Source organism: Pseudophryne corroboree, chromosome 7, assembly GCF_028390025.1.
Source record: "Pseudophryne corroboree isolate aPseCor3 chromosome 7, aPseCor3.hap2, whole genome shotgun sequence".
Taxonomy (NCBI): Eukaryota; Metazoa; Chordata; class Amphibia; order Anura; family Myobatrachidae; genus Pseudophryne; species Pseudophryne corroboree.
Window position 1 is genome coordinate 357,915,034 of NC_086450.1, and position 27,703 is coordinate 357,942,736.

General features: G+C 48.1%; 1 protein-coding gene across 1 annotated transcript in view; it reads left to right on the forward strand.

Moving 5' to 3' along the window:
* Positions 1-27,703, forward strand: part of POLR3E (RNA polymerase III subunit E) — a 261,241-nt gene that overhangs the window by 150,255 nt on the left and 83,283 nt on the right. The window contains exons 11-14 of the mRNA XM_063934456.1: positions 4,969-5,013; positions 5,184-5,275; positions 5,740-5,860; positions 15,871-15,952. Of these exons, the coding sequence (XP_063790526.1) occupies positions 4,969-5,013; positions 5,184-5,275; positions 5,740-5,860; positions 15,871-15,952 (340 nt within the window). The remainder of the gene's footprint in view (positions 1-4,968; positions 5,014-5,183; positions 5,276-5,739; positions 5,861-15,870; positions 15,953-27,703) is intronic.

Sequence of the window (27,703 nt, forward strand, 5' to 3'; positions counted from 1 at the left end):
TACCTAGACGACCTGTTGCTTCTGGCGAACTCACGCAAAGTTCTCCTCAGTCATATCCAAATTGCAGTAGCCTTTCTATAACATCACGGCTGGCTAATAAATTGGAAGAAGTCCTCCCAGGTACCGTCACAGTGGATGATACACATGGGAGCACTCCTGGACTCTCAATGTCAACAGCTTTTTCTATCACCGGACACGATTTTGAAACTGAGGCACAAAATCCGACAGTTCCTTCACCAACCTTGAGTATTCGTTCATGCGGCAATGCGGGTTCTCGGCTGTCATGGTGTCCACATTCAACATGGTCTAATAGGCTCAGTTTCATTCTTAACCTCTGTAGGGAATGATTCTCTCCAAATGGAATTGTCAACCGCATCGCATCAAGTCACAGATAATAACTCTAACTCCGGAGGTTCGATTTCCCCCCCCCCCCCCCCCCTAACTTGTTGGCTCTAGGCTCACCAACTAAACAGGGGGCGATTGTTCTGTATCTGTGGGTGTTACTTACGACAGATGCCAGTCTTCGCAGCTGGGGAGCGGTAACGCAACCGTTCCAAGGGAGATAGAGCCTAGCAGAATCTCAGCTGCCAATCAATGTGTTGGAATTGAGGGCAGTGTACAATGCGTTTGTTCTAGGTCGGGCAGTTCTTCAGGGCAGACCTGTTTAGGTGCAGCCAAACAACGCCACGACAGTGGCATATATCAACCATCAGGACTGCACTCGCAGCAAGTGGTGACCAAGATTCTTTGGTGGGCCGAACAAAATAATCTGGCTTTCTCAGCAGTGTTCATTCCAGGTGCCCTCAACTGGGAAGTGGACTTCCTCAGTCGTCAGGATGTTCATGCTGGAGAATGGGCTCTACACCCGGAGGTCTTCCAGCTCTTAGTGGACAGATGGGGTCTTCCAGATGTGGATCTCATGGCCTCACGCCATAAACACAAGGTTCCTGTGTTCGGATCCCGGTCCAGGGATCCTCAGGCAGAGTTTGTAGATGCACTGTTAATTCAGTGGACATTTTGTCTACCGTACATCTTCCCTCTGGTAGCTCTCCTTCCTCGCGTTCTACGAAAATTCAAACAAGAAGGTGCAAAACTTAGTCTGGTAGCCCCTGCGTGGCCCAGGAGGCATTGGTTCTCTGATCTCCAGGGTGTCACTGTCGGACGACCCCTTCTACTTCCTCAACAAAGAGACCTTCTATCTCGGGGTCCTTGTCTCCATCCAGACCTGGGCCGTCTGTCTTTTGACTGTGTGGTTCTTAAATCATCGATCCTGAGAACAAAAGGATTTTCGGATGCTGTTATTCAAACCATGCTTAAGGCACGTAAACCTGCCTCAGCGCACATCTATTACAATGTGTGGCATATCTTCTTTGTGTGGTGCGCTGACGAGTTATGATGCTACTATCTTTAAAACCTCAAGAATACTTGCCTTCCTTCAACGTGGTTTGTATCTAGGCTTAAGACTTTCCTCTATCAAAGTGCATGTTTTTGCATTATCTGTTTGGTTCCAACGCAGAATTGCCTCAATTGTGGATGTATGCATTTTCCTTCAGTGGGTCACCTGTATACAACCACTTTATGTCCCTCTAGTGGCTCCATGGGACCTGTCTGTTGTGCTGGACGCCCTTCAAGAGCCAACATTTGGAATCAGCCGACCTCAAATGGCTGACTGCAAAGGCACTGTTTTTGTTCGCCATGACATCTGCTAGGAGAGTGTCCAACTTGGGAGCTGTCTTCTGTTGTCCTCCCTTCCTGATATTTCATCATGACACAGCTGTTCTCCGGACTAGGCCAGGTTACCTCCCTAAAGTGTTTTTTCTGAGTTCCATCTAAATCAAGAGAGTGTGGTTCAAGCCTTTGTCTCCACAGACCTATCACCAAAAGAACATTCTTTGGATGTGGTTCGTGCTCTTCGTGTCTACGTGGGTCGTAGTAGTTCCATCAGACGGTCTGATGCTCTGTTCATTCTTTTTGGTTTTCACAAATGTGGTTGTTCTGCTAATAAGCAAACGTTGGCCAGATGGATTAGAATGGTCATTGCAGATGCCTACCATCAAGCTGGACTACCTGTCCCAGTATTCTAACCAGTCTGTTGGACCTTCATGGGTGGCACTCCGTGGGGCGTCTGCCGGACAATTGTGCAAGGTGGCTAAGTGGTCTACTATCCACACATTTCTTAGCTTTTATACCTTTGATACATTCGCCTCCCAGGATGCTTCCTTTGGACGCCACATTCTCTTATCCTCTCAGGCGCGTCCCCACCCTTGAAGTACTGCTTTAGGACATCCCCGATGTTTGCCTGTGGCACCCTATGAACCCTGCAGAAGAAAACGAGAGTTATGTAGACTGACCTTTTGTTAACTCTCTTCTAAGTTCGTAGGGTCAATAGGCCGCCCACCCTGACGCACCTGGCCTCTCTGGTGTTGCACGGCCTTGGCCTCTGGTTCCTTTCTCCTGTCTGTGAGAATGTGTTCTGATGAGCCTAACATCTTTCTTCTTTCCTTTTTCTGCTTTCTGATCTGAGCTGGTTACCAAAACTTATGACCTGAGCATGGAAGCGGGGTTATAGGGAGGAAAAGTGCTAGGCATTCTGGGATATGCTAAAAGCTTTAACAGTTTAGTGCCTGGATTCTCATCCACCATTGCAACCCCGATGTTTCCCTGTGGACCCTATGAGTTTAGAAGAAAGAGTTAACAAAGGGAAGTCTACCATAAATTGCGTTTTTAGCCACCTTGGGAGTCCCTTTCAGCTATATCACATGGTGGTTATCTTTTTTATTCTTTCATTCTATAACCCCTGCATATTATGCAGTGCTTTACACAGCAAAGTAATATCTTTTTGTCACTCTCTGTGGAAGTGGATGGAATTCCTATTGTAAAGCGCAATGGAAAGTGCTGCGCTATATGAGAAACTTAATAAATAAATATGATTGTGGAGAGGCCATGCTTAGTTGGTGTGGCTGATAGTCGTGTTTTAGCATCTACTTGTAGGAAGGTACATTTAACAAAGGTCATGACTATATTACATATCAGACTAAAATGATATCTGTATAAAAAGATTGCCCAATTGTCCTGTCATTGTGAGCAATTTTCCTGCCTCAGCGCACCCAGTGTACATGGTGTCTTTAGGGGTTTGTTACCGATCAGAGTTTTCTGGGCCATCTTCCTGGCCTTGAGGATATGGCATTGCCCCATAAAGATGAACAGTTAGGACACACACAGACCAGTACCACAGGGATGGGCTTCTGTAGCTGTCATCCCGCAGCCTACATGTTTTCCGCTAACCTTAAATGTTGTCTTTAAATAAGTCAACCAAAAAAGTAGCCTTTTGTCCTTAGACATAATTTCTCTATTTTCCTTCTTTACATTATTAAAAATCATGTTTATATAGATTTTATTAATATACCAAACATCATTCAAGTCGACACCAAAACAAGGTAATAAAGTAATGCATAAATATTGTCCCAACATAAAGTCCTTCTTCCCGGGTAGTTCCTTTTCACAGTTGAATATAAATTCTCTCCCAAAAAATGGATTGATTTTCCAGATGGTGTATTAGACAAATGGGATGTAATCATATAAAGGTTTCTTTAGCCACCTAATGGTAATATGCTCCCCCACAGACCGGAACAACCACAAAGGTGCAGATGAATGATACACTACTGCTTACATTCGATCAGTAAAACAAAGCATATATAGGTTTCTTTAATCAGTCTTCCATATGCCAGATGATTATCTAACAGTGATGGAAAAGATAGAACTTCTCAGAGTGCGGTATGCCATAAAAACATCTGTATTACAAAATTAAAGCACAAGACTGTAACATCCATACCTGAATGATGTAAATAGAGTCCAGAAGTCACAGCCAGAAAAAGATGGAACTCTGGGATTCTCTATTCCTGGAATTTCAAGGACCACTGAACAGTGGTTGAGGGTGGCCCTCTAACTCACTCCTCAGACGCGCTTGGGTGTCTTTGCCAAGGTGTATTTTATTACCTTGTTTTGTGTTTCCAGTGTACAAGTAAGGTGACTTGTTTATTGCAGTTTTTAGAATGGGTTAGATAAATTCCTATTGGATAAGGATATCCAGGGGTATGGTGCATAGTCATGCATTATAGTTACTATAAACAGGGATAAAATGCAATGGCTGACAGCAGCATCAGTCAGAAATTTTAGTCAAATCATCATGCATAGGACACCACAAATAGGTTGAACTCGATGGACAATTGTCTTTTTTCAACCTCCGATACTATGTTATGCTGCTTTGTCTGTAGCGCCCAAGGTATTGGCCAAACTTTTTATACAGAGATCATTTTAGTCTGATATGTAATAGTCATGACCTTTCTTAATGTACCTTCCCACAAGTAGATGCTAAAACACAGTACATGGCCTCATATGGCTTTCCTTTCTTGCATACAATGCCAGGCAATTAGATGTGGAAAACACAGAAATCATCGTGTAGTAAGCGAGATGCCACATAAATCGTTATTTAATTGAATATTGAGGTGGTAATATAGTTTAAAAAAAGGGCAGACTAGATGGACCAAATAAGGATGATTCAGATTGGCCAGAGCAAGTAAGACTAGGTACACACTGTCCGATGTGCACCCGATATATCGTAGGAGCCGCTGGACCGTACAATGTATCGGTAACATTGGACAGTGTGTACGGGTTGATCTTATACGATGCGTGGTTCCGCGGCCCGTATACAACGTCGCATATCTTTTTGTTCTGCACTTGATAGCAAAAGTTTTGTGACTACCCTGCATGCTCGCGGATGTGGTCACAGCCGATACATCGTACAGTGTGTATGCATTTACGATGTATCGTTTGCCATGTCACATCTGCCCGACATACTGTAGTGTGTACCCAGCCTAAGACCTCTTTGGAATCTGAATTGGTTAAACAGATGTATGTATTTGGTGCATAAGCACATTGTTTCACTTTTTTTCTTCTTCTTTGTTTCAGTGAATATCTACAGATGCTGATGCCTCCTACTGTTGAGGAAGAGACGTAAGTGCCATTTTTCTATGTGCGACTTTATTATATTTGTGCTGAGAAGCACATTGGCTGTGAACTGTAAGGTTACATTCCATTATTCTGATGGTATTGAGTTGTGCAATAATTTAGTGTAACTGACACACATCTTACAGTGGGACTGATCATGGAATTTTCTCCAACAGGGAGAAGCCAGTTGCTCCGAGCAATGTATTGTCAATGGCTCAGCTGAGGACTCTGCCGCTTGCTGATCAGATCAAGATCTTGATGAAAAACGGTACGCCCTGCTTACTAGTCTGAATAGGAGGGGAAGGAAAAGTACTGGCTAAATGTTCCACCAATATCGCAGTATAGTCTGATTCTCAAAGCTGCAGTTCCACTTAGAATGATCATTTCCTAGGTGGTTGTGAGCGGTACGACCAATCACTTACTGTAGTTATGAGAGTGTTTCCTGTGTTTGGTCCTCCCGCTTGCATCCTCCCTACGCTTCCATTTGAAGATGAGTAATAGTAATATTTAGTTATATAGCTCAATCGTCCTAGTAGGGCTCAAAGCACTTTACTTTAATGTATAACTTGTGACAGTCATGCTAAACTGCTTTTCACTATAGTACTTCATAGCTCCATTTGAGCTTATGGTATACATTCTCTACCACACACACACGTTTCATTGTTTAAGATTAGTCTTAGTAAGCAGTTCCTATAATGATCTTTGTCTATTTCTCTGATTTTGTCCGTGCAGTCAAGGTAATACCTTTTGCAAATCTTATGGGTTTAATGGCAGCAGGAACAGAATCCATTACAGTGCTGCGGTGCATTCAGCAGGTGGCTATGTTGATCCAGGGGAACTGGGTCGTTAAGAGGTGGGTACAGGATGTTTGTCGTGATAAAGCCTGACTATATGTGTTACATTGAGGGGAATGTAAGATGGGGGTAGAAAATGTGTCTTCTGGAGTTAGGACACTGAGGGGAAAAATGTATAAAATGTCCCACATGCAGCTGTATAACCCCTTTTCTTTCTATGTTTTCATGGTCAGAACGGTTACCGCCTATATTTATTTCTAGATTTTCATTCTGAAGCTCCTTATTAGAACTAATGTGAGGTATAAATTGACCACATGGTCCCCCCTATTACCTGAATCTTTGTAAATCTTTTCAGCTGCTGAGGCTATTAGGCCTTACCAACAATCTCCAGGACAGTTTTCTTTTTTTTTTTTTTCTCAAACCCCTCCCTCCTCCTCTTGGAGTGTGAGTTTGAGTGTGTACTGCAGAGTCACTGTGTGGTGGCTGCATGTACTGCAGTATTCTACTCCCCTGCCTTATGCAGAGAGAACTCTCCCCTATCTTCTGACCAGAAACAAGTTGCTCTGAGCCACTTGAATGCACTTCCACTCTGCATTGTTGGCTCTAGACCTGTTTTCCCACTGACCCCAAGGGCTGATAGCTGATGGTCCCCTTTTTTTAGAGGTAGCAGATTTTTGAAAATCTGCCCTGGGGAACCGGAGATACCCAACTTCAAAGCAGTGGTCCCCATCCGAGCCTGTTAATTGCTCTTCCCAGCCAGACATTTCTGGTTCTGTTTGACTTAGTTTTTCTCCTTCATCCACTAGGGGCCACTGGAGCGCAGTTACAATGGGGAAATAGTAGGCAGTAATTGGGAGCTGGCACTTTAAAATTCCAACACTGTGGCTAGCTCCTCCCCTACTATGTCCCCCCTCCAAGCCAGTCTTTAATTTGTGCCCGAGGGAGCTGGTTTACTTGGGTCTTCTCTGAAGAATTTTTTTTTTCCTCTCTTCTTACTTACATCCACAGACTGGCAGCTCTGCCACTGCCAGTCTGCACCGCGGGAGGCTGCCGGCGGGGTCCCATCGCAGCTGCGTGCGGCTTGGGATGGGCCCCGGCTGAAGGAGACACGGAGCTCTCCGGAGCTGGCCGGACACTGCTGCGTGCGGCGCGTGTCGGTGCCGCTCCGTCGGCTGAAGATTCCCGGCAGCACGGCAGTGGTAAGTATACGTGGCCGGACACCGCGGCGTGTGTCGGGGCCACTCCACCACACACTGCACCTAATGGAGAGAGTCTCTGGGTATGAGTTCCACTCAATCCCCAACAAATCAATAGCGCTTCTCTGCCCCCCTCCCCTTCCTCCTCCCCCCGCTCTTCCCCCCCCCCCCCCCGGCTCTCCACAGCTTTTTCTTTGAACATTTATCTATTTATTTATTTAGACCAGCAGAGATCTCTGGCTTGTCGCCCGCCCCCCTCCCCGCTCAGCGCGGCTCACAGAGCCGCTACAGGGATCCTGCAAAAAGGCGCAAAGCAGTTTAAAATTTGGCGCCTTTGCGGAGGGGGGCGGAGCTTAGTCCCGCTCTGCGCCGCCGGAATCAGCGCGCACTGGCGGCCATTTCCTTTGCTGCAGCGCGGGACGGAGGAGAGCCACGGATCACAGTGAGCCTGTTACAGTGGGGACAGGGGGCACTGGGGGGCACCTATATCATCCTTACAGCCTGTCACTGCACAGTATCGTGCAGGAGAGCTCGGGCTGCTGTGGCTGCATTTTTCCCTATTCTCCCCCCTCCCTCCCCTTCTGCCTATTGCTGTTTTCCTGTGGGGAAGGGTCACAGGTGTTAGGTGCTGCCATGGCCAGTAAAGGCTCCAAGGCAACACAAAGACAGGGGGGCAGTGGTCATGTTTTATGTGAGGAGTCAGAGCCATCTGCTCAGCCCTCCTCAGAACCCCAGAACGCCCCTGCATGGACGACACAACTCACAGAGTTTATGTCTCTGCTGACTGGGGAACTGAAGGCCTCTCAGGAAGATAGGCGGCCCGGTTCCGACAGCTTGTCCCGGTACCGGAGCGAGAACCTGCATGGGCTGTCTCATTGGCAAAGTCAGTGGAGGGGCTCTCTAGGGCGGTAATCCCTTCCCAAGTCCCGTCCTTTAGCCCCCCTCAACAGGCTTCTAAAAAGAGATTGCTAGCCTCTGTGTTGCAGGACTTTGACGATGATATGCCTCAATTAGATGAGGCGGGGTTAGATGTACAGGAGGATATAGATGCTCGTTTTTTTCCAAGCCCGCAATAACGGACTGGAGGGACTCCATTTTGAACTTGAACACTCTCAAATACGGATTGAGATCCTTTAAGTTCAGGATTGGCCTGACCGAGCCGTCCTGCTTCGGTACGAGAAACAGGCTTGAGTAATAGCCCTGTTTCCGATGAGGAGAGGGAACAGGAATCACCACCCTTGCGGATAGAAGCTTCTGGACCACTGCCTGTAAGGCAACTCCTCGTTATCGGAAACTGGCAAACCCGTGGTAAAAAACCGCTGGGGCGATTGTTCCTGAAAATCGAGCTTGTAACCGCAAGTGATTAGATCCCGGACCCAAGCGTCTGGACAGGACTGTACCCAGACCTCCTTGAAATCCCACAGACGAGCTCCCACTCTGTGATCTCCCAGGTGGGAGGGAAGCCCGTCATGCGGTGGTAGTGGTAGAGGACTTAACCTCTGACTGGGCTGAGGCTGCGGAACCTCTGCCGCTGCCTCTACCTCTATGGCCACGGAAGGTAGAAGCTCCTCCCCTGGCCTCGCCTCGAAACCTGGAAGGGGCACGAAAGGATCGAAAAGAGGGACCCCTATATGGCCTGCGAGTGGCTGGAGCAGCAGAAGGAAGATAAGTCGACTTACCACCGGTGGCCTGAGAGATCCAGGCATCCAGATCCTTACCAAACAGAACCTCACCCGTAAAGGGCAATGCTTCTGCTGCCCTTTTGGATTCCGTATCCGCTTGCCACTGCCGCAGCCAGAGAGCTCTGCGGGCCGCAATTGCTAAAGTGGAAATTCTAGCTCCGAGAATACATATATCCTTGGACGCTTCGCAAAGATAAAGGGCTGATTCACGGATGTGTTCCGCCAACTGTATCAATTGATCCGCCGGCAATTCGTCACGAATCCCAGAGGACAGGTGCTCCACCCAAGCTTCGATCGCCTTGTTGACCCAACAACCTACCTGCGCCGGGCGATGTAATACCCCCGCCGCCGAGTAAATAGTTTTCAAGGTGGATTCCAACTTCCTATCCGACGCCTCCTTAAGCGATGTCGCTCCCGGAACCGGTAGGACCGTCTTTTTGGACAGATGAGACACCGAAGGATCCACAATCGGAGAGGTCTCATAGCGTTTCCCGCTATCTGCGGGAAAAGGATAGGAAGACAACAGTTTTCTTGATACCTGAAATTTTGCGTCTGGATGTTTCCAGGCTGCCGTTATGAGCGCATCCAGCTCCTCCGAAACTGGAAAGGTCACCGGCAAGCATTGGTTGGTGCCAAACCTTGAAGGACGTAAGGTGTCTTGCTCCGTCTCTTCCACCTGTAATACTGAGCGAATAGCAGTAATAAGAGCCTCTATACCCTGAGCTACTGGTTCAGAGTCCCCGTACACCTGATCGTCATGAGTATCCTGTATTTCTGGCGTCCTTAGACATCAAGGATGCATACTTACATGTTCCCATTTGGCCTCCTCATCAGGCTTTTCTCCAGTTCGCGATACGGGACACTCATTTCCAGTTCCAGGCCCTTCCTTTCGGTCTCTCTTCTGCTCCCAGAGTGTTCACAAAGGTCATGGCGGTCATGATGGCCCTACTCCGGAAGCAGGGTGTGACGATTGTTCCCTATCTGGACGATCTGCTAATAAAGGCAAGCTCGGCAGAACTGTTGCTTCAGAATATCCGGATGACGCAGGACCTTCTGATTCGACACGGTTGGATCCTGAATTTCCCGAAGTCTCACTTATGCCCCTCACAACGGCTGTTGTTTCTGGGGATGATTCTCGACACGGTCCATCAGAAGGTTTTCCTCCCTCAGGACAAGATCCTGTCTCTGCAGACACTGGTAAGGTCGGTTCTTCTACACCGTCGAATGTCGATGTATCTGTGCATTCGCCTTCTGGGAAAGATGGTAGCAGCGTTCGAAGCTCTTCCGTACGGTCGCTTCCACTCTCGACCGTTTCAGCTGTGTCTTCTACATCAGTGGTCAGGATCTCATCTGTTCCTTCATCAAAGGGTGACGCTATCTCCAAAGGCAAGGTCGTCGCTTCTCTGGTGGCTCCAGTCGACACATCTGTTGGAAGGGAGGCGGTTCGGTGTATGGGATTGGACTCTCCTCACCACGGACGCCAGTCTGCGAGGCTGGGGGGCAGTGACCCTGAATCATCGGTTTCAGGGGCGCTGGTCAATCCACGAATCCGCTCTCCCCATAAACATTCTCGAACTAAGGGCGGTGTACAATGCTCTGCTCCAGGCACATCACCTACTACGCGGTCAGGGTGCAGTCCGACAATGCCACGACGGTGGCGTACATCAACCGTCAAGGCGGCACTCGCAGCCGTGCAGCGTTGAGGGAGGTCACCAACATCCTTCTCGGGGCGGAGAAGTATGCTCTGTCCTTCTCGGCGATATTCATTCCGGGAGTTGACAATTGGGAAGCCGATAATCTAAGCCGACAGGACATGCACCCGGGAGAGTGGTCACTACATCCCCAAGTGTTTTGGCAACTGGTCCGCCGGTGGGGAAAACCACAGATCGACCTCATGGCGTCCCGCCTGAACCATCAGTTACCTCTTTATTACTCTCGGACGAGGGACCCGGCGGCGGCGGGCGTAGATGCCCTCACGGCTCCTTGGAATTTCCGTTTCGTTTACCTCTTTCCTCCTTTCCCGCTGTTGCCACGGGTTCTGCAGCACATCAAGAGAGAAAACGCTCTGGTCCTCCTGGTGGCTCAGGATTGGCCACGCAGGGTTTAGTACTCCACCCTACACCTGTTGTCAGTAGCCGAGCCTTGGCCCCTGCCACTACGAGACGATCTTCTGCAACAGGGTCCTTTTCTTTATCCAGACTTACGCAGGTTACGTTTGACGGCGTGGCTGTTGAGAAAGCCATCTTGAAAAGGAAGGGGATTCCTCGTACGGTTATACCTACTATGCTTTGGGCTAGAAAGTCAGTCACATCTTCTCACTACTACCGCATTTGGAAGGCTTATGTAGCCTGGTGTGAACGTCGAGAATTTTCTCCTTCCGTGTTTAGCTTAGCCCACCTTCTCCGTTTTTTGCAGGCAGGTTTTTCGGCAGGCCTAAGACTGGGTTCACTAAAGGTGCAGGTCTCTGCTCTTTCGGGTTTCTTCCAGAAAAAGTTAGCCTTGCTGCCGGAAGTTCAGACTTTCTTTCAGGGGGTTCTTCGAATACAGCCTCCCTTCCGCCCTCCGACAGCGCCATGGGACCTCAGTCTGGTCCTCTCTTTTCTGCAGTCTTCATTGTTTGAGCCCCTGGAATCAGTGGAGATAAAATATCTCACCTGGAAGGTGGTTCTTCTCCTGGCGCTGGCTTCAGCTAGACGGGTGTCGGAGCTTGGGGCTCTCTCTTGTAGGTATCCTTACCTGGTGTTTCATGCGGATAGGGCTGAGCTTCGTACTCGTATGTCTTTTCTACCTAAGGTGGTGTCTGATTTTCACATCAATCAGCCGCTTGTGGTTCCGGCACTCTCAGTGGACTCTCCGGATTCGAGATCATTGGACGTTGTCAGCGCGCTCAAGATCTATGTGGATAGGACTTCAGCTATTCGGAAGTCAGATTCCTTATTTGTTCTCTATGATGCTGCTTGCCGCGGTTGACCGGCTTCTAAGCAGACTTTGTCTCAATGGATTCGACTGACCATCAGACAAGCTTATTTGGCAGCTTCTCGGGAACCTCCATCTTCAATTTCAGCGCACTCTACGCGCTCTGTGGGACCTTCGTGGGCGGCTGCCCGTGGGGTCTCCATGACTACTTTATGTCGGGCGGCTACTTGGTCGGGCCGACATACGTTTGTCAAATTCTACAAGTTTGATACTTTTGCGGCCTCTGCATCGCAGTTTGGCCGAGCGGTTTTACAGGACTCTCAGCGCTCTCCCACCCGTTTTGGGAGCTCTGGGACGTCCCCATTGTAACTGCGCTCCAGTGGCCCCTAGTGGATGAAGGAGAAATCAGGATTTTGGTACTTACCGATAAATCCCTTTCTCCGATTCCACAGGGGCCACTGGACGCCCACCCAGCGCTGTTTCCTCCTTTTTTGCTTAACGGTTTGCAGATCACTATGTGACTGCTTGTTTGGTTCAGGTTAACCTTTTTTGTTAGGTTATGTTCCAGGTTTGCTTTGTGTTATCCTGGTTTACATGGCGGCGTTAACCTCCTCTACTTTAAAGTTTGTTTATTCCAGCTCTCCTCGGGCACAGTTTTACGTAGACTGGCTTGGAGGGGGGACATAGTAGGGGAGGAGCTAGCCACAGTGTTGGAATTTTAAAGTGCCAGCTCCCAATTACTGCCTACTATTTCCCCATTGTAACTGCGCTCCAGTGGTCCATGTGGAATCGGAGAAAGGGATTTATCGGTAAGTACCAAAATCCTGATTTATGAGGGTATACTCCAAAAGCTGGCACTCTTGCCTTTGGGTGGACACTGGCATCTTGTCTCTACTATGCCCAGAACCAGATCTCATCCTTCCAGCAGCTGGTTCCTGCTCCAGCTCCACATGCCTGGTATGCAGTTTTATATGTTTGTTGGTGGATTGCTCTGGCTCCTGAACTCTGATGCCTGAGTCCCCAGTACCTCCTGGAAGGTAGGGCTCTCTAGTGGTTGTTGTGTTTTTTTTTTTTTTTTTTTTTAAATCCAATTGAAAGCTAAGAAATCTATTTACAGGAACTGGAGATATCTGCAGTCAAGCAAGCTGCCCTCCCACTGGAAAATTATGAATATTAAGCTCGCTTCAATATCCACCCCTCCCCTGCGTATTAAACACCGCCTACCACCATGAAAGTCATGTACCGGGGCCCCTTCAATCAGCCCAATGCTCACTTCTACAGTTTAGTGTTCTCCCTCCTGCCCCATCTCCCACCATCTGTGCAGTAAAGGAATAATTAGCATAAATTACTGCTCCAGGTCCTACATGCTGAGCATGAGCAGAAGATTGAACACCTCCTACCGCCCGCGGACATCAACGCTTCCGCTGATAGCACCCCTACCGCTGGAAGATGGTTAGGGGCCCCAGTGCATTGCTTTGCCAGGGACCTACACTGCTATTAAGATGGCCCTTGTTTCCAGTCTGTTGGTATTTTTCAGGTGTATCAACTGCAACCCCTTCTATCTCCCCACCCCCACATCCCACCCCTCCCCACGCCAGGAATTTGCCTCAGTTGACCTTGTGGGAGTGCACATTGTCATCCCCCCACCCCCCCTTTCCCCTCGTCTGCGCGAACAAAGCCATGCACAACCTGGCCGTATGCATATCCGACATGGAACAGAACACCCAGACTCTGCTGGGCAACTTCAACAGAACTAACCTGAGCAAGGAGTTACCCAAGTACAAACAACAAGTCACGTGTCCTACTAGGGAGGGGTGCACCCTTGATCACTGCTACACTAACCTCAATTCTGCCTTCTGGTCTATCCCGCGTGCTGCCCTCTGCCTATCTGACCACTGCCTCGTCCATCTACTCCCTACCTATACACAGAAGCTGAAAGCGGTTAAGCCGGTCGTCAAGACTGTTAAGAAATGGACCAACGAGGCTAAAATGAAGCTCCAGGCCCGCTTCGACTGCACGGAATGGGGGGTTCTTTGAAGCCTCGACGAACGACCTGACAGACGCTGTCGCATTCTACATCAGCTACTGTAAGGACTTGTGTACCCACCAAGACTTACCGTATTTACAACAACAACAAGCCCTGGTTCAGCGCCCAGCTCAGGCAACTTCGTTGTGCCAAAGAGGATGCCTATAAGCAGCGGTGACAGAGCACTATACAACCGACCTAGGAACTTTCTGACTAAAGAAATCAGGCTAGCAAAAAAGCGGTTCTCTGACAAACGATCTCTCCACCACTGACCCCTTATTTGTATAGAAAGAAAGGAATGAAATCCATAACCAACTACAAGAAAACATCGAAGTCCATCACCATGCACCAAGACCTAGCAGACGAGCTGAACCACTTTTATTGCAGGTTCGCAAAAGAAGTCCCCTGCGACCCAAACAATCACCTCTACCATGCCCCGAACACAGATGGCCAACTCCAGGCACTGCAAGTCGCCCGAGAAGAGGTGGAGGCACTGTTTAAGGGGGCCAAACCAAGGAAAGCTCTGGGTCCTGACGGAGTGTCACCAACTGCCCTGAGAGCATGTGCGGGTCAGCTCACCCCCAGATTCACCAAGATCTTCAACAAATCGCTGTAGCTACAGAAAGTCCCTTCCTCCCTCAAAAGGTCCATTATCGTCCCTGTCCCCAAGAAACCCTCTATCACGAACCTGAACGACTACAGGCCTATAGCACTGACGTCTGTGGTCATGAAAACGTTAGCGCGTCTGGTTTTGAATCGCCTGAAAACTGTGACAGGCCCCAAACTGAACCCCCTACAGTTCGCCTATCGATCGAATCAGTGTGTCGAGGATGCAGTCAACCTGAGCCTGCACTACATTCTACAGCACCTAGACATTCCCAGTACCTACACGAGGGTACAGTTTGTCGATTTCAGCTCAGCCTTCAATACAATCGTCCCCAGCATCTTCCACCCAAAATTACTTTGCCTAGGTGTCCCAGAAACTACCTGTTCCTGGATAGTAGACTGATGATAGTGGACTTCAGGAAGAAGTCAGCTAGTGCACCTCCGCTAAATTTTGCTGACAGTGTGGTATCGCTAGTGGACTCCTTAAAATTCCTGTGGACCACAATCTCCCAGAACCTTAAATGGGGGTCCAATGCTGACGTCACTGTCGGGAAAGCGCAGCAGAGGTGTTTCTTCCTTAGTCCTCAGGTACCTAAGGAAGTTCAACATCCCACAGAAGCTTCTGCTCTTCTTCTACTCCGCGATTGTGGAGTCGGTACTGTGCTCCTCGATACTGGTATGGTACCGCTCTGCCAGCGTGAGGGACATATGCAGGCTCCAAAAGGTGGTCAGAACTGTAGAGAAGATCATTGGGGCTGACCTTCCCTCAGTCTAGAACCTGTACCTATCCAGAGCTAAAAAGCGGCCAACGAAGATGGTGAAGGACCAGCTACATCCCAGCCACAGCATGTTTACCATGCTTCCTTCAGGCAGGCGTTACAGAGCCATCCCTGCTGGGTCCACCAGAGCCTCAAAAGTTTTTGTCCCCAAGCGGTACGCCTGCTGAACTCCTGAACATTGACTGACTAGACGCAGATGTAACTCACCAGTGTCCCTACGGTATACCTATCTGTACGACTTTACTTGCGTCCCAAACCCCCCCTCCCCCCCCCCCACACACACACTTTTTTTGTTACCTACTTGGCTGTTGTATAGCAAACCGAAGACAAATTCCTAGAATACACAAGTATACCTGGCCAATAAAGCGGATTCTGATTCTGATCATGCCCGTCATTAAAGCCTGCAGTTGTAGTTTGCTATTTTTCCTTAGTGTCCACACTCTTACAGGCATGGTTTATACCGGTCATTTTGTCTACTTCTCAAATTCTCTCCACAAGGATTTTACAATAAATACAAAAATCCAATTTTTCTGAAAAGTTTCTAGTAAATATTGTCATTTATATACATCTTGCATGCATATGTACAGTTAAAAAGTAACCGCTTGATAAGTTACAAAAACCTCTTTCGAAATGACATTTACACCAGAGTGGTTAAATAATTGAACTATTAAGTGTAACCTTTTACACTTGCAAATGAAGTGTTCTCTCCCGTATGTCTTTGGATGACAAAGTTGGTTTAGTTTTGTCAGTCCCTAGGAGGACTGCGCTTACTTAGGGAAGTGGGAGCTGCTTTTGGAAGCTATCATGAAACTAAAGCAGACACTGTCCTCTCTCTTTCTCTTTCTCTTTCTTTTTTTTGTCCAGTGACGTGGTGTATCCAAAGGAGTCATCCAGTCCTCACAGTGGTGTCTCGGCAGAGGTTTTGTGTCGGGGAAGAGATTTTGTTGTAAGTGTACAGTACTTGGAAAAGATTATAAATAAAACTGATCTGTAGAATATAGGTAGACCCAGGAAGTATGGTGGATGGTTTTATCTGCCAATATATTCTCAGCTAACTTACAGTATGTATTTCACTGTATTTAGAGGAGTTTTTACATAGGAATATTGGGGTACACAATTAGTGGGTTATCTTTGGGGCTGTTAGAAATAGGAAAACGTATTCTAAAATTGGGGTCTATTCATGAAGCCGTGAAAAGGGTGGAGTATTTGCCCATAGCAACCAATCGGCATTGAAGTAACATTTATAATTTGCGTACTATACAATTGTATGGAGCAGCTGATTGATTTCCATGGGTAACTTCTCCACAGGTTCACTACTCCACTCTTTTCACTGCTTCATGAATAGCGCCTGTAATTTTGGTTTATTCAGTAGCTGATGAAAATGTTAAAATTCAAGTAATCGCCCTCTAGTGGCTTCATCTCAATGTATTAAATATAAACACAATATGCCATTGTTTCTTTTTCATCCACTAGGGGTCACTGGAGTACTCTTGGGATATGGACGGGGCGTTAGCCGGGATAAGCACATTTAAATATTTAAATTAGTAACTCTCCACCCCCTCCATAATCCCATAGAGACTTCAGTATTTTTCTGTGCCTCAGTCGGGAAGGTACAAGTGGACGAGGTTCCACAGTTTCTAAAATTTCAAGATTTTATTTAAAAACATTTTTTTCTCAATACCTTCCCAGCTTATCAAGAAGCTTGGGTCCGGCATTGTTGGTGCTGCTGAGTGCAGCAGGTGGCTTGTCGGTGCTCATAAGAGGGGCTCCGCCATAGACCACAATCTGCAGAGCTGATTGCAGCCTAAAGCTGCATAAAGGAGCTGGACAGAGCTTAAAACAGAAGCCCCGTCATAGCCTCCACTGGAAACAGGTAATGAGCGATGAGGCTACATTCTTAACAGGCGGAGTCAGAGTCTAAACGAGGAATAGAAGCGTTACCTTACGCTGGATAGAGGTTTGGTCCTGAATTGGACATACGCATTTTGCAGGCCACGAGGAGGGGAGGGGGGGGGGGGTGGGGGAGAGAATCTGGTTTCCTACCATTGCCTACACAAATTCCTAAACGGAGATACTCAGGACAGCGTTCATATCCTTTAGACCTCCGTCCTTTCAAGGTCGTGCTACAGGAACAACCACACACACTGGTAGAGGGTGTGGTTTCAACAAACCACTAACTGTCGTCAAGACGCTAAAACCACCAACATGCCAGTGGCAGAGCGGGCTTCCAGCCCATCTTTGGTCATCAGTTGTGGTCATCCACAGATGGGTGGATCCGCAATTTTGTGTTCAAAGCCTACAAAATAGAGTTCGATTTGTCTTCCACCATTGCGATTTTGCAAGACAGGTCTGCCTGGGTCAGAAGACAAGACGGCGGTTCTGCAGACCGCGATACAGTTTCTTGTAGGTTCAGCAGTTTGATTCCGGTTCCAGTCACCAACGGTTCGGAAGATTTCACTCACGTCCTTTTCAACTGGATGTTCTCGCACAGTGGTCAGGCTCGCATCTACAAATTCATCAGGTAGTTCGGTTGTCTCCAAGGGCCAGAGTATCACTACTCTGCTGGCTCCAAGTACACAATCTCACAACAGGAAAAAGGTTCGGCGTCTGGAATTGGATAATTCGAACGACGGACGCGAGTCTCAGAGGTTGGGGAGCAGTGGTCCAAAATTGTAAGCTTCAGAGTGTCTGGTCAGACCAAGAAAGATTACTGTCAATAAAAGTCCTGGAACTCAGGGCAATTTACAACGGGCTGCGACAAGCAGTGCACATGTTCCGGTCTCAGACTGTCCACGTTCAGTCAGACAATGCGACGGCAGTCGCATACATTAAGAAAGAAGGAGGAACTCGAAGTCGCATGGCCATGCGGGAAGTTGCACGAATCCTCTATTGGGCCAAGCTTCACCAGGTGATATTGTCGGCAGTGTTCAGTCCAGGAGTGGACAACTGGGAGGCAGATTATCTCCGCCGTCAGGATTTTGAACCAGGAGAATGGGCATTAAATCCAGAAGTGTTCCAGATGTTGGTCCAGCAGTGGGGTTACCCACAGGTGAATCTAATGGCATCTCGCCAAAATCATCAAACATCCCAGTATGTGTCCAGAACAAGAGATCCAAAGGCAGTGGTAGTGGATGCTCTCACGATCGCGTGGCCGTACAGCCTCGTGTATCTGTTTCCACTGCTTTCTCGGTTGCTAAAGGGGATCAAAAGAGAGTCCACGACAGTCATACTAGTGGCGCCTCATTGGCCTCTGAGAGCGTGGTTCTCGGATCTCCGCGGGCTACTCGCAGACTATCCTTGGCCGCTCTCGCTACGTCCGGACCTGCTACAACAGGGTCTGTTCCTTTACCCCGGGTTAGCGTGGCTGCGTTTGACTGGGTGGATGTTCAAACTGCCCTCTTAAAAACGAGAGGGCATTCCAGAATCGGTTATACCAACCATGTTATGTGCTAGGAAGCCAGTTATGGCAGCTCATTATCACAGGATTTGGCGTGCCTACATAGGGTGGTGTGAAACTCAGAAGTTTCCGACATCTTTCAAATTATCCCGTCTTTTGCTATTTCTACAGACTGGTTTAGATGGAGGACTACGTTTATCTACACTAAAGGTGCAGGTCTCTGCCTTGTCAATTTACTTTCAAAGGCGGTTGGCCCTTTTGCCAATAGTTCACACTTTCCTGCAAGGTGTCCTCAGAGTACAACTTCCATTTATACCACCTACAGCGCCATGGGACTTGACTCTGGTTTTAGTTTTTTCACAGTCTTCACGTTTTGAACTCTTACAACAATTTGATAAGTTTCTCGCTTGGAAAACAGTTTTTCTACTAGCCTTAGCTTCAGCAAGGCGTGTTTCAGAATTGGGTGCCTTGTCATTGAAGCCGCCATATTTAGTGTTTCATGGTAATAAAGCGGAACTTTGGACGAATTCCGTCGTCCTACCAAAGGTGGTATCATCTTTTCACATCAATCAACCACTTGTAGTTCCGGTATTATCAGGAAGTGCAGGAACTCCAGCTACGTTAGACGTGGTACGCGCGCTTCGCGTTTATGTAGCCTGGACATCAACAGTACGTAAAACGGATACATTGTTTGTTCTCTATGATGCAGTCAAGATGGCTTGTCCAGCTTCCATGCAGACTTTGTCTAGATGGATTAATCTGACCATACGTCAGGCTTAGCTTCATGCTAGGCTACAACCGCCGACATCAGTTTCAGCTCATTCCACACGTTCTGTGGGAACTTCATGGGCAGCAGGTTGTGGAGCTTCTACAACGCAACTTTGACGGGCTGCTACATGGTCATCAGTGCACACGTTTGTGCGCTTTTACAAGTTTGATACGTTTACGGCATCAGCATCTAGCTTTGGCCGTCTAGTGTTACAGGTGCCAAACAGCTCTCCCGCCTAAGGGGGAAACTTTGGTACGTCCCAAGAGTACTCCAGTGACCCCTAGTGGATGAAAAAGAAAATAGGATTTTGGTACTTCCCAGATAAAGCCTTTTCTTTGAATCCACAGGGTGCCGTCTTTTCGTATGGGCTCAATAGGCTCTTGCACAAAGGCCCCAGGAGTATAAGGGTCCTAAGCTGATATCTGAGAGTCTACTCTCTTTCCAGGGGTACCAAGTTTTTGAAAATCGGCCCTTGGGAACCAGAGATATCTGACTTCAAAGCAGTGGTCCCCATCCAAGCTTGTTAATTTAACTTCCCAGCCAGATATCTTGGGTTCTGTCTGACTTAGAGTTTTTCTAAAAGTATAATCAAAAAGTTGACTCTCTCCTGTCAGTAGATACTGACAGCTTGTCTGTACTATGACCAGAACCAGAGAGATCAGCCTTCCAGCAGCTGGTCCCTGCTCCAGCTCCACACACCTAAGGGCTCATTCCGAGTTGGTCGCTCGCTAGCAGTTTTTTGCAGCTGTGCAAACGCATTGCCGCCGCCCACTGGGGAGTGTATTTTCACTTTGCAGAAGTGTGAACGCCTGTGCAGCAGAGCGCCTGCAAAAACATTTTGTGCAAAACAAGACCAGCCCTGAACTTACTCTACGTGTGCAATGATTCTAACGTTGGAGGGACAGCTTTTGACGTCACACACCCGCCCAGCGTTCGCCCAACCACGTCTGCGTTTTTCCTGGCACGCCTGCGTTTTTCCAGACACTCCCTGAAAACTGTCGGTTGACATCCAGAAACGCCCACTTCATGTCAATCATCCTGCGTTGTGCCGTGCGACAGAAAGATTCTCTAGATCCTGTGCAAAACCACAAAGAACTTTGTACCCGTACGTCGCGCGTGCGCATTTCGGTGCATGCGCAGAAATGCCGATTTTTAGCCTGATCGCTATGCAACGAACAACGGCAGCTAGCGATCAACTCGGAATGACCCCCCTAATATGCAGTTTTATATTTTCATTGGTGGATTGCTCTGGCTCCTGAACTCTGATCCCCAAGTCCCCAGTTCCTCCTGAAAGGTGGAACTCTCTAGTGTTTTACCCCATTAAAAGCTAAGGAATCTATTTCCAGGAACTGGAGATATCTGCAGTCAAGCAAGCTTCTCTCTCACCAGAAAATGATGAATATTAAGCCCACTCCACTATCCACCCCTCTCTTACGTATTAAACACCCCTTACCACCCTGGAAGTCATGTTCCAGGGCTCCTTCATTCAGCCCAATGTCCATTCTACAGTTTAGTGTTCTCCCTCCCGCCCCATCTGTGCAGTAAAGGAGTAATTAGCAGAAATTACTGCTCCAGGTCCTACATGCTGAGTGGAAAATAGAACACCCTCTACCTACCGCCAGCGGGACATCAAAGCTGTTGCTGATGGCACCCACCCCTACCGCTAGAGGATGGGTAGGGACCCCAGTGCATTGCTTTGCCCAGGGGCCTACACTGCTGTTAAGACAGCCCTGCAGGGGGCACTGGACGCCCACCCATAGCAGTTTACATGTCTTGTGGTAAGTTCAGTGGATCTTATCGTAACACATTCTCACCGATTGTTAAGGTGTTACGGTGATATCTATTATTGTGCCAACTGTTTAGTTGTCAGTTACGTTATGTGTCAACTTTATTGTTGTCCGTTCTGTTATAATGTTATATGTAATTCTCTATTGTTCATCCTCTCTATCGCTTCTGTTCGGCTCAGTAAAAATACTGAAGTCTCTATGGGAGTATGGAGGGGGTGGAGAGTTACTAATTTTAAATATTTAAATGTGCCTATCCCGGCTAACGCCCCGTCCATATCCCAAGAGTACTCCAGTGCCCCCTGTGGATTCAAAAAAAAGGATTTATCTGGTAAGTACAAAAATCCTATTTTTACTTTGTAGCTTCATGATCAGGCACATTTAAGCATTTTTGGAATGTAATACTTAAACGAACATAATAATTTCTTAGTTTGGAGCACATCATTGGTCATCACAGCTCTAGGGTCACTGGTACAGTTATGGCTATGGCCCCATCTGTGTTGGGGATTCCATGTGTTCCCTGTGTTTGTGTTTGTATTCTCTGGGTGCTCTGGTTCCCTCCCACAGTCAAAAGTTGCATTTAAAAGGAACATATTATTCTGTTTTTCCCTAAATACTCTGGACAATGTATGTAAGTGTAGCTCCAGCATAGACAGCAGATGCATCATTACCACTCTCAACACAGGGTTTACAGTATGCTCATTAAAGATATTGGGCTTGTCCCAATGCCCATGCAAGCTTTGCTATCAGTTCTTCTTTTTAACCCCATCTTAATGTTCATTACAGCTGTACTATGATACACAAAGGTTATATTGGGAAGGGGAGGGTTAATGTATTATACACATTACTGCTTGTGGGTGACTGGCAGCAATATTGGTGTGATTTTCACTCTTTGCGGGGAATTCATTTGAAAAGTCGGTTGGGCGTCTCTTTTTTCCAGTCTATTAGATAGGAAAAAACAGACACCCAACTGACTTTTCAAACATTTGAATTCCCCCATTTTATGTGTAGAGGGTTTACCTTATAGATAACTTTTTTTAATTTTTTTTAATTTATTTTTTTATTGGGGGTGATTCAGATGTGGCTTACATATGATAATGCAGCAGCAGGCGTCTAGTATAATGTGCCTTCTGCATGCATGTCTGATCCCCCTACTCAGAGGATGTAGCAACACCATTGGCTGACTATGTCACCCTTAGGTTATACAGATGGAGACCCTGGTGTCTGCACTCCTACCCCCCACCTCCCGTAGCCTAAACCTAACCCCAGTACATCAGAATTCTGACCATCTTTGTATTGACGACCGGGCTCCCAACCGCATCCCCTGAATCGGGCCCATTGTGTATTGCCCTTACAAAGGAGATGTCTTATAGTATGTGCACTGCCACTCTTCTGTCCCTTAGTTTGTGCCCTGGGTATCATGGCTGATTTGTATATAAATGCGTGGTTCCAGAAAACAGATTCAGATGTCACTATAAACAAGTCTCCATAGCAACTTCAGTTGATATCCTGTGTCACTATTGCAGTAGGTGTCTTCTTGACTGTATCACTTGGACACATGCTGGGGCTACTTAAAAGATTCCATTATTTAACTATAGAAATAATGAATCATTTCTCTGACGTCCTAGTGGATGCTGGGGACTCCGTAAGGACCATGGGGAATAGATGGCTCCGCAGGAGACTGGGCACATCTAAGAAAGATTTAGGACTATCTGGTGTGCACTGGCTCCTCCCCCTATGACCCTCCTCCAAGCCTCTGTTAGATTTCTGTGCCCGGCTGAGCTGGATGCACACTAGGGGCTCTCCTGAGCTCCTAGAAGAAAGTATAGTTTAGGTTTTTTATTTTCAGTGAGACCTGCTGGCAACAGGCTCACTGCAACGAGGGACTAAGGGGAGAAGAAGCGAACCTACCTAAGTGGTGGTAGCTTGGGCTTCTTAGGCTACTGGACACCATTAGCTCCAGAGGGATCGAACACAGGACCCGACCTCGTCGTTCGTTCCCGGAGCCGCGCCGCCGTCCCCCTTACAGAGCCAGAAACAAGAAGGTGGTCCGGAAAATCGGCGGCTGAAGACTTCTGTCTTCTCCAAGGTAGCGCACAGCACTGCAGCTGTGCGCCATTGCTCCTCATGCACACCACACACTGCGGTCACTGATGGGTGCAGGGCGCTGGGGGGGGCGCCCTGAGCAGCAATAATAACACCTTGGCTGGCAAAACTAACACCATATATAGCCCCAGAGGCTATATAGGTGTATATTAACCCCTGCCAGAAACGATAAAATAGCGGGAGAAAGCCCGCCGAAAAAGGGGCGGAGCCAACTCCCTCAGCACACTGGCGCCATTATTCCCTCACAGCTTCGCTGGAAGGAAGCTCCCTGGCTCTCCCCTGCAGTCCTGCACTACAGAAAGGGTAAAAAAGAGAGGGGGGCACAATTTAGGCGCAATATATATATATTATAGGCAGCTATAGGGGAAAACACTCTGTATAGTGATATCCCTGTGTTATATAGCGCCCTGGTGTGTGCTGGCATACTCTCCCTCTGTCTCCCCAAAGGGCTTTGTGGGGTCCTGTCCTCTGTAAGAGCATTCCCTGTCTGCTGTGTCGGTACTGCTGTGTCGACATGTATGATGAGGATAATGATGTGGAGGCGGAGCAAATGCCTGTGAATGTGATGTCACCCCCTGCGGGGTCGACACCAGTGTGGATGGACTTATGGAAGGAATTACGTGACAGTGTCAGCTCCTTACATAAAAGGTTTGACGACATAGGACAGCCGGCTACTCAGCTTGTGCCTGTCCAAGCGTCTCAGATGTCATCAGGGGCTATAAAACGCCCGCTACCTCAGATGACAGATACAGATGTCGACACGGATACCGACTCCAGTGTCGACGATGATGAGACGAGTGTACCCTCCAATAGATCCACCCGTTATATGATTGAGGCTATGAAAAATGTTTTACACATTTCTGATGATACCCCAGGTACCACAGAAAAGGGTATTCTGTTTGGTGAGAAAAAACTACCAGTAGTTTCTCTAACGTCCTAGTGGATGCTGGGACTCCGTCAGGACCATGGGGAATAGCGGGCTCCGCAGGAGACAGGGCACATCTAAAAAAGCTTTTAGGTCACATGGTGCGTACTGGCTCCTCCCCCTATGACCCTCCTCCAAGCCTCAGTTAGGTTTTTGTGCCCGTCCGAGAGGGTGCAATCTAGGTGGCTCTCCTAAAGAGCTGTTTAGAAAAGTTTTTTTTTTAGGTTTCAATCTCAGTGATTCCTGCTGGCAACAGGATCACTGCATCGAGGGACTTAGGGGAGAGATTTCCAACTCACCTGCGTGCAGGATGGATTGGAGTCTTAGGCTACTGGACACTTAGCTCCAGAGGGAGTCGGAACACAGGTCAGCCTGGGGTTCGTCCCGGAGCCGCGCCGCCGATCCCCCTTACAGACGCTGAAGAGACGGCAGAACGGAGGTCCGGAAAGCAGGCGGCAGAAGACTCCTCAGTCTTCTTGAAGGTAGCGCACAGCACGGCAGCTGTGCGCCATTGTTGTCACACGGCTCACTGACTCAGTCACGGAGGGTGCAGGGCGCTGCTGGGGGCGCCCTGGGCAGCAATATAATTACCTTTAGTGGCAAAATAAATACATCACATATAGCCATTAAGGCTATATGTATGTATTTTAACCCAGGCCAGTTTCTTAAAAACCGGGGAAAAGCCCGCCGAAAAAGGGGCGGAGCTTATTCTCCTCAGCACTCAGCGCCATTTTCCTGCTCAGCTCCGCTGGTGAGGAAGGCTCCCAGGTCTCTCCCCTGCACTGCACTACAGAAACAGGGTAACAAAGAGAAGGGGGGCATAAATTGGCGATATTTATATATTAAGAGCGCATATATAGTAAACAACACCTTCTAGGGTTGTTTATATACATTTATAGCGCTTTTGGTGTGTGCTGGCAAACTCTCCCTCTGTCTCCCCAAAGGGCTAGGGGGTCCTGTCTTCGATTAGAGCATTCCCTGTGTGGCTGCTGTGTGTCGGTACGTGTGTGTCGACATGTATGAGGACGATGTTGGGTGTGGAGGCAGAGCAATTGCCGATGATGGTAATGTCACCCCCTAGGGAGTCGACACCGGAATGGATGGCTTTAGTTATGGAATTACGTGATAATGTCAGCACATTACAAAAGTCAGTTGACGAAATAAGACGCCCTACAAACCAGTTAGTACCGGTTCAGGCGTCTCAGACACCGTCAGGGGCTGTAAAACGTCCTTTACCTCAGTCAGTCGACACGGGTACCGACACAGATGAATCTAGTGTCGACGGTGAAGAAACAAACGTATTTTCCAATAGGGCCACACGTTATATGATCACGGCAATGAAGGAGGCTTTGCAGATCTCTGATACTGCTGGTACCTCAAAAAGGGGTATTATGTGGGGGGTGAAAAAACTACCTGTATTTTTTCCAGAATCAGAGGAATTGAATGACGTGTGTGATGAAGCGTGGGTTAACCCCGATAGAAAACTGCTAATTTCCAAGAAGTTATTGGCATTATACCCTTTCCCACCAGAGGTTAGGGCGCGCTGGGAAACACCCCCTAGGGTGGATAAGGCGCTCACACGTTTATCAAAGCAAGTGGCGTTGCCGTCTCCTGATACGGCCGCCCTCAAGGATCCAGCAGATAGGAGGCTGGAAACTACACTGAAGAGTATATACACACATACTGGTGTTATACTGCGACCGGCAATAGCCTCAGCCTGGATGTGCAGTGCTGGGGTAGTGTGGTTGGATTCTCTGACTGAAAATATTGATACCCTGGATAGGGACAGTATTTTATTGACTCTAGAGCAATTAAAGGATGCTTTCCTTTATATGCGAGATGCTCAGAGGGATGTTTGTACTCTAGCATCAAGAGTAAGCGCGATGTCCATATCTGCCAGAAGAAGTTTATGGACGCGACAGTGGTCAGGTGATGCGGATTCCAAGAGGCATATGGAAGTATTGCCATATAAAGGAGAGGAATTGTTTGGGGTCGGTCTTTCGGACCTGGTGGCCACGGCAACTGCCGGCAAATCCACTTTTTTACCTCAGACCCCCTCCCAACAGAAAAAGACACCGTCTTTTCAGCCGCAGTCCTTTCGCTCCTATAAAAAGCGACCAAAAGGACAGTCTTATCTGCCGCGAGGCAGAGGAAAGGGTAAGAAAGGGCAGCAAGCAGCCCCTGCCCAGGAACAGAAGCCCGCCCCGGCTTCTACAAAGCCATCAGCATGACGCTGGGGCTTTACAAGCGGACTCAGGAACGGTGGGGGGTCGACTCAAGATTTTCAGCAATCAATGGGTTCACTCACAAGTGGACCCGTGGGTCCTGCAGATAGTATCTCAGGGTTACATGCTGGAGTTCGAAAGGTCTCCCCCTCGCCGGTTCCTAAAGTCTGCTTTACCAACGTCTCCCTCAGAAAGGACGTCGGTTTTGGAAGCCATTCACAAGCTGTATTCTCAGCAGGTGATAGTCAAGGTACCCCTCCTACAACAGGGAAAGGGGTATTATTCCACACTATTTGTGGTACCGAAACCGGACGGTTCGGTAAGGCCTATTCTAAATCTGAAATCCTTGAACCTGTACATAAAGAAATTCAAGTTCAAGATGGAGTCACTCAGAGCAGTGATAGCGAATCTGGAAGAAGGAGACTTCATGGTGTCCTTGGACATAAAAGATGCTTATCTACATGTCCCGATTTACCCCTCACACCAAGGGTATCTCAGGTTCGTGATACAAGACTGTCATTATCAGTTTCAAACGCTGCCGTTTGGGTTGTCCACGGCCCCTCGGGTCTTTACCAAGGTAATGACCGAAATGATGGTTCTTCTACGAAGAAAAGGCGTATTAATTATCCCTTACTTGGACGATCTCCTGATAAGGGCAAAGTCCAGAGAACAGCTGGAAGTCGGTGTAGCGCTAACACAAGTAGTGCTTCAGCAACACGGGTGGATTCTAAATCTTCCAAAATCTCAATTGACCCCGACAACACATCTGCTGTTCCTGGGCATGATTCTGGACACGGTTCAGAAAAAGGTATTTCTCCCGGAAGAGAAAGCAAGGGAGTTATCCGAACTTGTCAAGAACCTCCTAAAACCAGGAACTGTGTCAGTACATCAATGCACAAGAGTCCTGGGAAAGATGGTGGCTTCGTACGAAGCGATTCCATTCGGCAGATTCCATGCACGAACATTTCAGTGGGATCTGCTGGACAAATGGTCCGGATCGCATCTGCACATGCATCAGCGGATAACACTGTCACCGAGAACAAGGTTGTCTCTCCTGTGGTGGTTGCAGACTGCCCATCTGTTAGTGGGCCGCAGATTCGGCATACAGGACTGGGTCCTGGTGACTACGGATGCCAGCCTACGAGGTTGGGGAGCAGTCACAAAGGGAAGAAACTTCCAGGGCGTGTGGTCAAACCTGGAGACGTCTCTTCACATAAATATACTGGAGCTAAGAGCGATCTACAATGCTCTAAGCCTGGCAAAATCGCTGCTTCAGGGTCAGCCGGTGTTGATCCAGTCCGACAACATCACGGCAGTCGCCCACGTAAACCGACAAGGCGGCACGAGAAGCAGGAGTGCAATGGCAGAAGCTGCAAGGATTCTGCGCTGGGCGGAGAATCATGTCGTAGCACTGTCAGCAGTGTTCATCCCGGGAGTGGACAACTGGGAAGCAGATTTCCTCAGCAGACACGACCTTCACCCGGGAGAGTG